The 16,045-nt window shown below is 39.1% G+C and overlaps 1 protein-coding gene and 1 long non-coding RNA gene across 11 annotated transcripts in view; one reads left to right on the top strand and one right to left on the bottom strand.

Moving 5' to 3' along the window:
* Window positions 1–7,404, bottom strand: part of LOC129518205 (uncharacterized) — a 34,971-nt gene extending 27,567 nt beyond the window's left edge. Inside the window, exon 1 of the long non-coding RNA XR_008666145.1 lies at window positions 7,308–7,404. This is a non-coding gene — a long non-coding RNA (uncharacterized LOC129518205). The remainder of the gene's footprint in view (window positions 1–7,307) is intronic.
* ENOX2 (ecto-NOX disulfide-thiol exchanger 2) overlaps window positions 1–16,045 on the top strand; it is a 279,607-nt gene that overhangs the window by 103,608 nt on the left and 159,954 nt on the right. For 9 of the 10 annotated variants that reach the window (XR_008666143.1, XM_055338230.1, XM_055338234.1 and 6 more), the window contains one exon: window positions 2,185–2,328. The exons of the other annotated variant lie outside the window; for it this stretch is intronic. Coding sequence is in view for 3 of the 9 variants with exons in the window: in XM_055338230.1 (XP_055194205.1) it covers window positions 2,185–2,328 (144 nt within the window). In the remaining 6 variants the exon portion in view is untranslated. The remainder of the gene's footprint in view (window positions 1–2,184; window positions 2,329–16,045) is intronic. 10 annotated transcript variants of the gene reach the window in all.

The raw sequence follows: 16,045 nt of genomic DNA, 5'->3' as shown, positions 1-16,045 counted from the left end.
TCACCTACCCCTTCCCTATTGAGTATTAATTCAATTCAACTCTCACTATGTGCCAGGCATGGTGATAGGCACCAGGATACAGTTGGGGGGTGAGGAGTGGGATAGAGTGTTTGGTGGGAGATCCTCCTAAGAAGAATTTACAAACTTACAGGGAAAAATGTTTTTAATTCACTTAGAATAATAAGGTAGTAATAGCTTTGAATATATATATATTTTGTCTTGTTTATCTTTGCAACAACCCAGTACAAATGTTATCACTCCCCTTTTACACATTATGAAACTAAGACTAAGGGAGATTACATGAATTGCCAGCTGGTAAAAGACACAGCCAGGATTTTAACCCCAATCTGTCAGGCTCCAAAACACATACTGTTTCCATTATACTGTTCCATCTTCCATGGAACTTGTTTTTGTTCAATATATATTACAGAAAGAAATACCAAGAAAAGTTCTACAATAGTACACTACTCACACTTGACTCTGGGACCACTCAGGTGCATGAAACATCTCCATTTGTAAATTGTATTAAAATCTAGTTTTCTTTGAAAATAGTCTTGGTCATTATTGGAATGTTTTTTAATACATAGCAATTGATGTTTGTTTCTTTAGTTCTAATCATGATAGGGATTTAATAGGACCTGGATATGATGCAGTGAACAGTTGACTTAAGATACAGAAGTGAGTTTTCATTCTTTCACTTGGTTACTGAGATGATGTAAAGAAGAATGTTTGACAAGATCGTTTAATGGAGGTGTTCCAAGTGGAGTCTGATTGCTTAAGAAATGGTATTTGTTATGCGGGCTGAAAACATTAGCATAGGGATACTTTTAACTTAAAACAATAATGTAAAGACATTTTGTTAGAACCTTAGCATTCCTTTTACTGAAACTTGATTGACTTTTAGCTGACTGGACTCCAAACTTTTATTAACTTTTTACAACATTGTCTCCTGAATTGTATAGTTGTGGGCCATAGAAAAATGAAGGGTTAAAGATTGAGTCCTGGCAAGCCAACCCGATTCCTTTTGATAGGATTAGAGAACCATTGGCTAAAAGGCTTAAGAGAGATCACCTAACTTTGGTCTTTAACAAAGCTTTTGATCCCACATTTCATGAAACTTTAATTGAAACACTTGAAATTCCGGGTACTGCTGCCAGAAGAGTAAGAAACTCTCTGCACGTCCCTGGCTGAACCATATAAGACTTGGAGAGTAGGACGTGCCTTTTGCCATTTTAGATGGTGCAGCACCAAGTAGTAAAGTAACCATGTTCTAAGCATCCTTTGAAAAGGATAGGAGTAACACTACCCAAACCCAAGTCATAACTCTCCATTACTTCAAGTACAAACTTATCCCCTTGCAAGTTCCATATCTTTGTTTCCTTTTCTGAGTTGCTATAAAGTTGCAGTTTTCTTTTTTGGAAACTGCTGTTATCATTGGCAGTGTCTTTGACACCAGGATAGTGTCATGATTATAGCTACATCAACTCAACAACCCTTGCAGTGAAAGAAAAAAATGGAAAAATGTCAAGAGATAACCTGAGAGAGGTTCCTGGGTAGCTCAGTCAGTTAAGCATCTGCCTTCAGCTCAGATCATGATCCCAGAGTCCTGGGATCTAGCCCCACGTTGGGTTCTCTACTCAGCGGGGAGCTGCTTCTCCCTCTTCCCGCCCCCCAGTTCATGCTATTTCTCAAATAGATAGATAGATAGATAGATAGATAGATAGATGATAGATGAATGATATATATATATATATATATATATATATATATATATATATATATTTTCTTTTTTTTTTTTAAAAAAAGAGATAACTTGAGGAATACATGACCAGGCTTTTTCAAAGGAAGAGTGAGTTCAACCATACATTTAATGAGGGTCCTATCTCTTTAAGGAAGGAGGTAGAAGATAATTGATAGCTTGTGGCCAAAAATGTTAACTTCTCAGAAACATCAGGGAATCTTCTCAAAGACAGAGCCACAGTCTTATAAGACCCAATATTTTCATTCTGTACTCTTCAACAAAATCTGGATAAATTACAGAGGGCAACTGGCTTTCAGGAACTCACCTGTTATTCCAAAGTTCTTAAGATTTAGCGAGTTTTTCTCTAGTGTCTCATATAATACAATCTGAGACATCCCAGTCCTTAATGGAGTCTGGATTTTGGCTTTCTTTTTCTTCTGTAGGATTGAACCAGCTGCCCTTTGACCCTGCCAACAACAACGAACCCCTGCAGTTTGGTAGTGCCAGTGGCCCTCTGGTCACAGAAGGCCTCATTGAGAATGGAGGGGAATCAAGCAAGAAAAGAAAGAGAACAAATGCTCCTTCAGGTAAGCTAGGCAATGATGCACCGTCTTGAGCCAGTGCTACGGAGTCACCATTTTCCCAGAGCCTAGTATGTGACTGGCATTGTGCTGGCATTTGTAGGGACTACAGGAACCAGAAAGAGTCCCCTGCCCTCAAGTAACCTGTGGTGGGAGGGGGGAAGCACAGACAATAATTCAAATAACAAGACAGAGTATCATTGGTGCTGTGGTAAGTGTGGAAAAGGGGGGAAAAACAATGGGGGCACAAACGGGAAAGACTGAATTTAGATTTGGGCATCATGGAACACTTCACAGCAGAAGTGAGATTTGTAGGGGTGCCTGGGTGGCTCAGGTGGTGAAGTGTCCAACTCTTGATTTCAGCTCAGGTCATGATCTTGGGGTCACAAGATTGAGCCCTGAGTCAGGCTTTGAGATCGAGTCCCACATCAGGCTCTGCACTGGGCATGAAGCCTACTTGAGATTCTCCCTCTCCCTCTTCCCTTACCACCATCCTCCCACCTCTCTAAAAGGAAGTGACCTCTGTAACTGGCCATTGTTTGGGTAGGCCTGAGACAAAAAAAAATGAGTAAAGAGCATTGATTTTAGTAGAAGCATTGCATGGATGAATGGTTTAGGGATACATTTTTCTTTGTATGTACATGTGGTGGGCTACCCTCACTTTTGCTTGTAATGCAGATAACTGTATATAGTTGTAGCCACCCCACCTCACCCTTGTCTCCTGCAGTATGCACTCTGTCCACGTGCATTTTATGCCTCATAGCTCTCTTCGAACAGGTGATGAGATTTTCCTAAACCGTTTGTAAGAGCCAACTGAGTTTTTATCCTCCCCTGCAATCCCCCCTCTACTTTAGTGTTCCATTAGCCTATGCTCAGGTTAAATTTCTCCGAAAAGAGTGGGGAAGCAACAGGAGAACTAAATCCCAGAGTTAGGAGTCGGGAGGTGGGCGGGGGGGTGGGGGTGACTGGGTGATGGGCACTGAGGGGGGCACTTGATGGGATGAGCACTGGGTGTTTTTCTATATTTTGGCAAATTGAACACCAATAAAAAATAAATTTATAAAAAAAAGGAGAACTAAATCCTAACTGATCATTTGGTATTTTAAAATGTATCTCTTTGTTGCTTGGCAATTCATTTGGAAACAGTATCCATAGTGTCTACAGACTGATCTGAGATTTGGGGATGGGGCTTTTTTTTTTTTACTCTTATATTTGCCTTACAACATGGAGCATGTTTACAAACATATAATGTCATATCTGGTTCTTAGATTATAGGTCTTTCTGCTTCTAAATCAAGGTCAAGTACAATTTCAGAAAACAAAAACAGTAAAACCAGCTATCTGGAGCCCTTAAGAATGATTTTTAGAGAGCTGTATTTTCTGGAACATTGGAAAGGCATAGTTTATAGCTAAGGAATTCGTGTGAGTTCTAATCCCAGCTCTATTTCTGTCTGTGGCCTGGGGGTGGTTCCTCAACCTCTCCAAGTTTCACTTTCTTCAGTTGTAAAGTAGAAATGATACTAAAACCCACCTATTAGGATTTAAATGCAATTATATAGGTAAAGTGCTTAGCATGGTATCTGCACATAGTAATTACTTAATAAATGTTGCTATTATTTTGTTATTATTATGTAATACTATGATCTTTTTAAGCATTAACACATTTCACATTTTTACATTAACCATTATGGGTATAAATTTTGTGTGTGTGAATGTATCTGCCTTTTTTTTTTTGTATCTGCCTTTTTAAGGCATGTATTCCACTCTGCTTGATCATTTAGAAGCATAGTTCCAGATATTAGTTATTGTACTGAGCCATAATACTATATTATAGCTTTCAGGGTTTGCTAAAGAATATAGGCCTTTTATCTCTATACTAAAATGTCCTAGACTCTGGTAGCATTTTAGTTATTACAGCCATATTTTATATATGTCCTGTCTCCTTCCTGCAGTCATTTCTGATTTCTCTTGGTGTCCCATCATGCAGCAGCTCTTTTTCTCCTTCTAATCAGTTACAAACTTTAAAAAACAAACAAACAAACAAACAAACAAAACAAACAAAAAAAAAAACCCAGCCAGCTCCAAGTTGGTACGTCAGATTATTGTGTTAAGTAAGAGTTAAATCAGCTGTAAGAGAACCTGCTATGGAGAGAGTTATAGGATTTAGGGCATCAACTGTAAGACACCTATTTTGGCTGCTCTGAGGCCTTTTGATCACTTATTAGTTTTTCCACTGTGTTCCTGATAAGTGATATGCTAATTTAGAGTAATACCTCCTGAACTGTAGTTAACTCATGAGGGTGGGGAAAGGGGGTATGAATTCATCTGAATTGTGAACTAACTTTAAAGAATTGCAGTTTTATTTCTAATGAGCGTATTCAGTGAGAGCAAAGTAACTGTTGCAGATATAGGATTTTAGCAGTAGATTATGCTAATCTATAATTAGCAGAATCAATTTGCATTCAAATAATGAATATGCTGAAGTTCTTTAAAAAAGACAATTTTCTTTAAATAGGTGAAATAGGCCTTGGCAAGCTAAATTAGCTCCCTTGCAGTCTTTTTTCACACTGCCTAGTGAACCCTTTCTTTTTAACTAGTACCCTTTTTTTGTAACTCCAGCCCAGGTTAAATTACCACAAATTCCAAAAAAAGTGAAGTCCAAATTACTGAGGTCTTACTATATAGGGAGTCTCTTATAATTGTTCAGCTGGCAATCTTATGGTATTATAAATGGGCAGATTGCTTTATAATTCTTTTTCTTCCTATGTAGTACTAGACGAAAGGAAGAGAGAAAATATTTTGTGAGTAGGGACTTCCTTCTTCCTTTGTCACCATTCCCTGCATCTTGGCAAGGAGGAAGTTTAACAGAACTTCCAGCCATTTCAGTTCTAAGCTAAGCTACATATCCAGCCATTATATCACTGAACCCAGTGACCCCTTTAAATCAAAGCCATCTTCCTCCCTCTCCTGTCACTGCAAATTGAGGAGGGGACCTTGACTGCAGTTCTGGTTCCTCATCTTACCTCCTGTTTTAATTCCTTTTTCTCCCATCCATTCCTGTTACTTTATCCTTTCCTACAATCTGCCTCTCTCCTTTTATACTAAAATTGATTTCTTAAAGATCACCAGTGACCTCCAAATTGTCAAAGTCAGTGACTTTTTGGCTGGTCTCAACCACCTTGACCTGTTTGGTTCATCTGATGCTGTAAACAACCTTCCCTACCTTAAATTCTATTTCTGCTTTCCTTGGCAATATACTTTACAGATTTCTCTTCCTTTGCTTTCTCCTTCAAACATTCTTTCTCCTTTTTCTCTCTACCTCCACCTCTCTCTACCTCTATTATCCACATTTGTAGGTGAAGAAATAAATGTTTGATAAACTAACCTAAGAGTGAACATCTAGCAAGTGGTTTAGCCAGGCTTACAACTACAAAGCCTGTTTCTAACTATTGTGCCTCATTTACTATGCCTGTAGATATTAGGAATCGGGACCCATTACTAAAATGTATTTTAAACATTGATGGCAAACTAGGGAAATCTGTGTGTGAGAATATGGTGAGCAAAGCTTAGATTTGATCATTTCTAGGATCCCTTCAAACTTTGGGATCTCATGCCCTCTTCTTTTCAGCTTTTTTTCTGCTACTTCCCAAAATAAATCTTCTAGTTCAGCCAAGGTGATCTGCTACCAAACAAGCATTGCACCCACCTTCTTAGTACATTGCTCATGCCTTTTTTTTCTGTCTAGTGTAATCTCTGTCTTCTTTAACCTGTCAAAATCCTGTCCAACTGAAAGCACCTAGTCCAACCTTTTCCAGGAAGCCTTCCAGATCTTCCATTAGAATTGTTCATTTGTACCTCTGAATCCCCTTCCTCATTATATTCATATGACTATTTTGACACTGATCATAAATTACCTTGCAGTTATCTGTTCATACGAATATGTCTTAGCCTTTTAATTCAGTCCTTATCACCTTATTGGAAAGGCCCCTGACTCATACGACTTTTAGCAGAGATACAGTGTCTTGCACACAATAGATGCTCAAGATATACTTGTTGATTAATCATATATCTGGCTGAATAATTGCTTTCCATTGGCCTTAATATTCTCTATTATTCTCTTGTCATTGCCAGAGTGGAGCTGTTTATAAAACTGGGCACTTGGTACCTAATGTTGATCAGTTTACTTCCTCACTTGGCCCTAAAAGTCAAACTCCAGACATTTGTAAGATTATATCCTAAGCCACACATCAAATCTGGGTGCTCATGAAAAGAATACCTGGCTCTAATGGAATCTTTGCCTCTTTACTGGGTGAAATTTCATGAGTGCCCAAGGGAAATGCATAGGTGGAGTTTGGGTGTCCTTTCCCATCTACCTCTGTGAGGTAGATCAGTAGTAATCTGGATTAGATAATACTGCAGTATTTGACCACAAACTCCTCCTTTATACATCTAGCTGCTTTGCATCTTTTATCTTTTTTTATCAGTTTCTTTTGAGGGAGTGAGGCAGAGGGAAGGGGAAAGAGAGAATCTTAAGCAGGTTCCACACCCAGTGCAGAGCCCAAAGTGGGGCTTGGTTTCACAACTCTGAGATAGTGACCTGAGCCAAAGTCAAGAGACAGCTTTAACCAACTGAGCCACCTAGGCACCCCTGCAGCTTTTATCTTAAGGTGAGCTCAGCATTTTTTGGTGTGTTTGCTCTCAAATTTTACCTTTTCTGTATAGAAATGTTTCCTTGGCGATGATACAATAGCACAAATTGTCTAAGATTGCAGTGAGTCAGGGCACCTGGGTGGCTCAGTCAGTTAAGCATCTGCCTTCGGCTCAGGTCATGGTCCCAGGGTCCTGGGATCGAGTTCCACATTGGGCTCCCTGCTCAGCAGAGAGCCTGCTTCTCCCTCTCACCCCTGCTTGTGCTCTCTCTCTCTCTCACTCTCTCTCTAATATAAATAAATAAAATCTTAAAAAAATTGCAGTGAGTCCACTTACTCAGATGATACTCCATGGCTAAAGAGTAGAATTTGTTAAACTCTCATCAGATCATAATGCCAAGTTCCTGTCCAGAAGATGCCAGTTGCCTTCTGACTTGAGATCCACCTGAACTTGTAGAAGCAGAGATACCAATCTTCTCAAATACTACCACTAAAGTGAAGAATCTATGAGTCAACAAGGCCATCTGGATGATGACTAAAATTGAATACAGTGTTTTAAGCAATGATACATTAGTATTCAAAGAAAGTGTCAGCATTCTAGAAGAGTGGGCAGCTAACCTGGGGATAATTATGATACCAGAGTGATGATCCAGATGTGGACATAGTCCTGTTTCCTTATTTATTTTTTTTAGTCCTGTTTCCATTGTCTTCTCTCAGAGACCTGTACTGAAAGATAGGTTTGCATTTATTTTTTTAAAGATTTTATTTATTTATTCATGAGAGACACACAGAGAGAGGCAGAGACATAGGCAGAGGGAGAAACAGGCTCCATGCAGAGAGCCTGATGTGGGACTCAATCCTGGTACTCCGGGATCCTGCCCTGAGCTGAAGGCAGACATTCAACTGCTGAGCCACCCAGGTGTCCCAGGTTTGCGCTTAAATACATGACGCCTAGTACTGAGCAGTATTCCCAAGGTTCATGTGAATAACGAATAGCTCAGTATAAAAAGATCTTAAGCCAGTTTTCATTTGTAATAATGAGTAAATCTCAAGAGTTCAGGATCTTCAGGAAGACCCTTCTATTCAATAATAATTTGCATCAATAGTAGTAATTCTTTCCTGAATATATTTTTTAAGTTTTTTTAAATTATTTTTTTAGAGAGGGGGAAGGGGAAAGGGAGAGAGGCAGAGGGAGAACCCCAAGTAGGGCTCCATGCCCCCAGCATGGAGCCCTACTTGGGGCTTGATCTGACAACTCTGAGATCATGACCTAAGCTGAAATCAAGAGTTAGAAGCTTAACCTAGTGAGCCACACAGACATTCCCCCCCCCCGTTAGTATATTTCCATATTCATTTCATTTTAAAGATAAAGTGCTAGTAACCAGAGAGGAGAAATGACTTTGACTAAGGTAGGCTAGCATCTCCAGGAACGTTATGATACAATAAGGACCTCCTGATAATATCTAAACTCCATCAAGAAGCTTCAGATAGGGGTGGCTCAGCGGTTTAGCGCCGCCTTCAGCCTAGGGTGTGATCCTGGAGACCTCGGATCGAGTCCCACTTCAGGCTCCCTGCATGGAGCCTGCTTCTCCCTCTGCCTATGTCTCTGCCTCTCTCTCTCTGTCTCTCATAAATAAACAAAATATTTAAAAAAAGAAGCTTCAGATAGTATCTAAACTTGATCATAGACCCTAATTTAGTTTCCAAGTGTTCCTTTAGAATTTCTGGAAGTCAAAATGAGACTTGACGATATGAAAGACAGTGAAGAGTTCTAGCACTGTCGAGGCAAGATTAATAAGAGAAAGTGGGCCTTTGCAGCAGCAAGGAGAGGTTGGCCAGATATAAGGAAGAACTATATTGCAATGAATTATTTGGGGAAGTTGCTTAAGCCCATTTGAAAGAGAAATATAAAAATGAGATGAGCACTCATCTCGTTGGGAGTACTTTTGTTTCCTTTCTTACCTGGAAGAGAGGCAATGAACCAGGAAACTTTTCTATGACACTTACAACCTTTTGATTTACCTCAGACTCATAGGGCTGAGACTTTTGTTTCACATGTACTTTGAAGTCCATAAATGAAAGCATTGATTGTTTTTAAAGAGAGAAAATGCCACCATTTTATATCTTGGTGTTTGGTAGTTCTAGCATGTCAGCAGAATTATTATATTGCCAAAGGCAAGAAGAGCCTATTGTTCCTTCAAATGGAATTAAACTAAGAAAAAGACTAGACTAATAGCCCTACTCAGTTTCTTTAGTCCTTTGGACATTTTTATCTGATTACAGGTTCAAGAAATAAAACCATATCTTGATAACTAGAGGATCAAAAAAGTACGCTGACTTCTGTTTTTTCTCAGGTTGATAGAAACCTAAGTCTGAAATTTTTATCTTCATGGACTGTTAAGGGGAGGGGAGATTGAAGGTGGCACAAAAGAGGCAGGATATAAAAATGCAAATGTATCTCTCTTAAATTGACCCAACCATGGGAATAGCTTTGGAATGATTTTGTGACTTTATTGTATCTAAGCTTTTAGTACTTCTCTCAGCAGCCATGAAGTATGAGTCAACCTCATCTGTTGGTAATATAAAGACTAGTGGTTGATGTTGAATCATAGTATTTTAGAGTTGGAGGCAACCTTGTCTAACCCCATCATTTTTACAAATGAAGGAACTGAGACCCAGAGAAGGAGTTTTTCTAAAGTGACATGGTCAATTAGTGGCAGAACCAGAACCAATTACTACCAGATCCATATAATTATTTCAAGTTGGTTAGGACTGTGGCATGCAGTTGATTCATTTGTACTGCAGAAAGTAGGTCTATAACCTAGAGTATCTGGCTTCTCCCATGCTAATATTATTACATGATTTGTAACAAGCTAACCCAGTGGTATATGACATCCCATATCTGTTCTGCCTGCTACACAGGTGAGGGCCCTTTGATGTCAAGCTACAGAAGGAGTTTGAGACTGGGAAACACCTATGAGGAAATTCCTTCTGCAGAACTGAACTCCAGCAGCTCAGAAAATCATAGAATAAACTCTTTGTGATGCCTGCTTACTTGGCAGGCGATGGTTTGTGTCCCCTATCCCAGCCTACCCTTATGGCCACTCCATCCAAATGGGAAAAAATGTATAATGTTTATCTATGATTTATACATTTTTGCATGACTTTGGAGGATCTATTTCAATTTCTTGATTTCTAGGTAAAAACTTGTCTGGAAAAAAATCAGTTTTAGGTCAGTAAAACTCAATTTCAGAACAAGAGGATTCTTAGATTTGGGGAGGTTGTTTTCCTCTCCTATTAGCTTGGTAACATTATCATAACTACTGTCCTTCTTGACTCTGGGGTCTGTATGGGCCTCCTTGGCCTTAATAAGAGAAAAGAACATACTCAGCCATGTACTGAAAAGAATACTGAAGATTTTAATTTGAGTACTGGACATGCTACTTAGTATTTTGACCCTGGGTAAATCACAGAAGCCTTTTTGTAAGCCTCACTTTCCATGTCCGTTAAATGAGGAAAGCATTTTGAAAATGCTCAGATTTTTACTTCTTTTACTTTTATGGTTACTGCTTCTGCTTATTAGGGTTGGAGAGGGTGAGTGCTTTTCTCCATCTGGTTCCAAATCAAACTGAAAACAAACACACAAAGCCATGTGAGGAACAAAATGTAGCATCAGCTTTGTTATAAGCAAAACTGGATGGAATAACATGGTTTAAGCCCAAGGCCTATTTAGGCTCCCTACTATCTCCAGTTTCAAATCTATAGTTTGATATCCACCTATGGGGAAGATTGAATCTGTAAAGCAGACTACTAACCCAGCCCCTGTCAATGAGAGTGATGGCATGTGTCACAATTCAGTGGAAGCTACAAATTAAGAACAAGGTGGGCCTGTGGGCATGCCACTGGAAGACAATGCCTGTGCCCTAAGCTCTGCTCACTTTATGAAAGACCAAAGGTCATCTTAACTTGAGGGCATTTTGTCCAGAGAGCCAGGATGCAGAAGTTAAGCCCTGAATGAATACTTACTTTTATTCTAATCTTAGTAATCAAGTAAATCAATTCTCCTGTGCCCAGGAGCAAGTAGGCATGGGGTGAAAGGCCAGGGAGGTTTCTATAGCACTTCTGTCTGTCCTGTCTCACAAATAGAATGGTTGTTCCCTCCTCTCCACAGAATGGTGACAAGTAAGATAAGAACCCCACAACCCCAACTTTGCTGTTCATTTGAAGATTAACATGAGTTTTGATTTTTCTAAGGCCTACCCTTAGATTTTTTTTTTAAGCCAGGGGAAACTAGCAACAAGAGTCCACTGTGTGATAAAAGAAATAGAGTTGTTTTCCTACATGTGTTAAGTTTTATTTCTCCATGTATAAAATCAAGACAAATTCCGGATGGAACTCAATCTCCTATCATCTGATTTAGCCTCAAAGTAATAGCTCACAGTGAAAGGATTTCATTTTCACACATTTCAAATGCAATTATCTCTGCTACCATTTCAGCATGGTCATTCACATGGGGTTGCAAACTCTACAAGTCTTCCTTTCTCTTCCATGACCCCAAATTATAATAATTAAAATAGTTTGTTACTACTACTAGCTAATACTATGGAACACTTTCTTTGTGCCAGAACACTGTTCTAAGTATTTCAAATGTGTCAACTTATTTAATTTTTCACAGCAACTCTATGATTACCCTTGTTTTACAGAAAGGGAAACTTAAATACAGAGAAGTTAAGCAATTTATCTAAATAGTAAATGTAGGAGATGAGATCCAAACCCAGGCAGAGTACTACAAAATTAGTGTCCAGAATCAATTGAATCAGAACAGAAATTGAGGTGTGTGTGGGGGTGGGCATCAGTGTTAATTTATTTAAATCAGAACTGATCTGATGACTGGGATACCTGGGTAGCTCCATCAGTTAAGCCTCTGACTCTTGATTTCTGCTCAGGTTGTGATCTCAGGGTTGTGAGATCCAGCCCCACTAGAGAGATATTCATTCATTAATTCATTCTCTCTCTCTCCTCCTCCCTTCCTCATCCCTCTCTCCTCCTCCCTCCCTCCCTTTCCCTCCTTCCCCCCTTCCTCCCTCCCTCCTTCTGCCTCTCTCCCTCCCTTGCCCCTCCCCTCCCCCATTTGCAAGTACTCTCTCTCAAAAAATAAAAATAGGAAGAATTGATTTATCTGATTCTGATGACTAAGAATAAAAATAAGTGTTCATTCAGGGCTTAACTTCTGCAATCTGACTTTCAGGTCAAAATGCCCTCGAGTTAAGATGACCCTCTGTCTTTTATAAAGTGAGCAGAGCTTTGTCAGGGCACAGAGCATACCTCAAATGATTCCACTTATGCAGCCAGGCTTAAGAACCTGTGTAACTACCCATACTGCATCAGAGTAACTAGGTATTCCTGGACCACCATGGTTCAGAATGTTGGACTTTTATAGTATTCTATGACAGAGTACTTATAAAGTCTTCTCCCAAGAATTGAAGTGACAGTAAAGCAGACCAAAATGTGCCAAATAAAGTGGTTGTGTAAATGTTGGCTAGGTATTGCTATACAGAAAGAAGAGACCACCTAATTTGCAGTTTTCTCTTTTTCTACTCTATTTCCTGATATGCATTTATTATCTATTGAAATAAAAATCCATGAAATTCCCTCTCATAACAGAGTAGGAAACAGTCTTGGTTTTTTCCAATCTTCAATTTCCTTGATAATGTGAGCTATTCAATTTAAGCCATGTAGGTTATAGCATTTCACATTGAGCAATAGCTTGTGTTATAGAATGAATTTTAAAATATTTTGCTTATTCTACATTTGGACTTTAAGCAAAAGCAACTTTCATATGCAAGCTATTTTATAGAAAGTGGTGAGTGAGGGTTGATGAGAGTGACACAGAAAGCCAGTAGAGATATTTCCGACTGCTGAGATGGAGTGCACTATTCTGGGAGGGGATTTCAGGTGGCATTCCCTAGCTCCAATCACTTCCTTCTGCATATTGGATTCAATGGCAATAGTACAGGAGTAGCAACTCTTATTAAACATCGATTATATGCCAACAACTATAACCAAGAACTTTACATATATGACCTCAAGAAAACTTCACAAATCTATAAAATAAATACCACCTTCTCCTTTGTTTATCAATAAGAAAATTGAGGCTCAGAAGAGTGAGGAAAGCTTCCCAAGCTGCAGCTAATCGGTGGTAGAATAGGACTTAAACAGAAGGGGACAGGATAGCATAGTTGTTAACAGCACTTGCTCAGAGTCCTGGCTTTCACCTTAAGCAAGTTATTGCAGCTCTTTGAGCCTCAGTTTCTTCATCTATGAAGTAAGAAGAATAATACCAAGTACACAGATTGTTTGGGGATTAAGTGAGACGTTGAATAAATAGTGCTTAGTATATGGTGTTCATTTGTTCACTATTATTTGGTCTTAATGAGTGGGAGGCACTGTGGTAGGCATTTAGAGTACAGCTGGAAATAATACAAACTGACCCTGGCCTTGTGATGCTCAGAGTCTAGTGAGGAAGACAGTCATTAAGCAAATAACTATACAAAATAATTATTTGCAATTATGCTGAGTGCTGTGAAAGAGTGACTGCTTGCAGCGAATACTCAGTAAATAAGAGCAAATATTTACTGAGTGGCTATTATGTGCTGGGCACTATTCCAGGTAGAGAACTGGGTGCAGGTACACAATTGGATAAGAGTGGAGGCGTTTTCATGGAATTTTATTTCGGATCAGGGTTGAGGTTTACGAAGACATCTTTGTTCCTCTAGTCAAGTCAAGGAAGTAGGAGAAAGGAGATACAATTTCAGAAGATGCTTGGTTGAGTTCACTGAGAAGAGAAGATACCAAGTTGAGAATATAGCTTCTTTCCCCCAGATTAATTCCTGGGGATTATGCAACTTGTTTAGTGTGAGTGGCCTTTGTATCTGGCAAGAGAGAGCTGTTAAGAGGCTTGTGTGACAAGCCACAGGGACCACCAGGCTTGCCATCTAAGATGAGTGCTAAATGCTGAATTTGCCTTAGAATTTGACATAAAGTCTGAGCAGGAAACAGGTCATAACTATGTACTGTTTTCAAATGCTGATTCAAATATCATCCCATATGAATATAGTGGTTCTACTGGCAAGCTATTTTCTAATCTGTTCTTTTTTATTCCTCTCCATAATTACCCTGTTCTTGGATGAATAGCCTGAGAAACATTGACTAATGCATCCTAAATTATCTCAGCAGGGTAACCACAAGATTTCAGCTTCTCTTGATTTTGTGCCAGGTCTCTGTGAAGCAGTTATTACCAACATTTAAGTGTGTGCAAAGGGGACTACAGATCTTCCAGACTGGAGATTGCCATTATTGAAGACCGTTGTCATTTGCCATTAGGTGTCACTCTCTTTGTGGTATAACCTGCCAAGAGGCAGGTGCTTTTTAATTTTTGTCCTCCTGTCAAACAGCTGGTCAGTTGGAGAGTTTTGTGTTGAAGCTCAGACTTCCCAGAAGTGTTCTCTATCTTAATCAGAGTGAGTCAGGTAAAGATAGTTAAGGAACTTGAATCTCTGTCTTTACATTGGAACCCTAGCTAATGAAGTTAAATGTGACTTGGAACTTGATGCATCAGTAGCTGAAAGTGTATTCTACCTAATTCTGCAAAGAAGGTCCCATTATTACTCTCATTTTACAGATGAGATAGCGGAGTATCAGAGGCTCAATGGCTTGCCCAGGATTAGACAGCCAGTATGCTATTTAGACCGAAGTTTTTATTATATTTTTTTATTTTTTAAAAGACTTATTTGTTTGAAAGAGAGACAGAAAGAGAGTGCACATGAGCAGGGGGGAGAGTCAGAGTCAGAGGGAGAGAGAGAGATCGAGAAAATGAGAATCTCAAGCAGACTCTGTTCTGAGCATGGAGCCAGATGTGGGGCTTCTTTCCAGGACCCTCAGATCATGACCTGAGCTGAAACCAAGAGCTGACCTCTTAACCAACTGAGCTGCTCAGGTGCCCCCAGATCCAGGTTTTTAGACGATGGGGCCTGTGCACACTGCACCATATCGCACTGCTTTCTAAGATTTCTGAAGAAGGCAATGACATGATCTGAGCTGTACTTTCAAAAGATACTCTACCTAGTGTTTTTATTGTGGATTATAAAGAGGTAGAACAAGAGCTGGGGAGACAATTTTGAAGACTTTTGAGATATCCCAGAAACATGAAGTATGAGCCTGAATCAGTGCTATGAGAGTAGGAGTAGGGAAGAAGAGATAGATAAAAGAAATGATGAAGGTAAATCATCCTGAACTGCTACAGTTTAGAATCATAACGCCTAGAAATAAAAAAGATGTGAAAGTCAGTGGGCCCAATTCTTGATCTTTTAGCCAAATATAATTACCCCACTTTTACAAATGAGTCAACTTTGAGTCAGCCCAGGAGACTTGCACAGGGTCTCAAACTAGTTTGAGCAGAAAGAAGCTGGAACTTCTTAGTACAGTCCTTTCTCCACTAAAGTTAATTTAGTGGAGATTTGGGTCTCCCAAATCTTTTTTGTTTGTTTTCAAAAAAAATTTTATTGAAGTACATAAAAATGCAAAATTATACATATCAACCAATGAACTTTCACAAATGGGACACTTATGTAGCCAGCACCTGAAACAAGGCACAGAATATTTCTGCAGGCACCACAAAAATTCTGGCCCCCTTTTCCAGTCATTTACTTCCCCACCAAAGATAACTTCTGCCTTGATTTTCTCTCTTTTTAATAGCTGCTTGGTGGGCCATGTCAGAGATTGGAAATTTTACTATTCAGATCTTCCTGTTTATGGATAAATTACTCCTATATTTTGGCTGCCATAAACAGTACTATAAAGAACATCCATAAACATGTTTCTCTGTACATGAGAGCAGGTATTACTCTAGAATAAACTCCAAAAAGTAGGACTGCAGAGTTAAAGTGTTAAGGGCTTTGTATATTTTTTAAATTTATTTTTATTGAAGTAATATTGACATGCAATGTTACATTAGTTTCAGATGTACAACAAAGTAACTCAAAAACTCTATACATTACTCTGTGCTCACCACAGGTA

This window comes from Nyctereutes procyonoides, unplaced genomic scaffold (assembly GCF_905146905.1).
Source record: "Nyctereutes procyonoides isolate TBG_1078 unplaced genomic scaffold, NYPRO_anot_genome, whole genome shotgun sequence".
Taxonomy (NCBI): Eukaryota; Metazoa; Chordata; class Mammalia; order Carnivora; family Canidae; genus Nyctereutes; species Nyctereutes procyonoides.
Note: the sequence above shows the minus strand (reverse complement) of the source record. Positions and strands in the feature narration are given on the sequence as shown.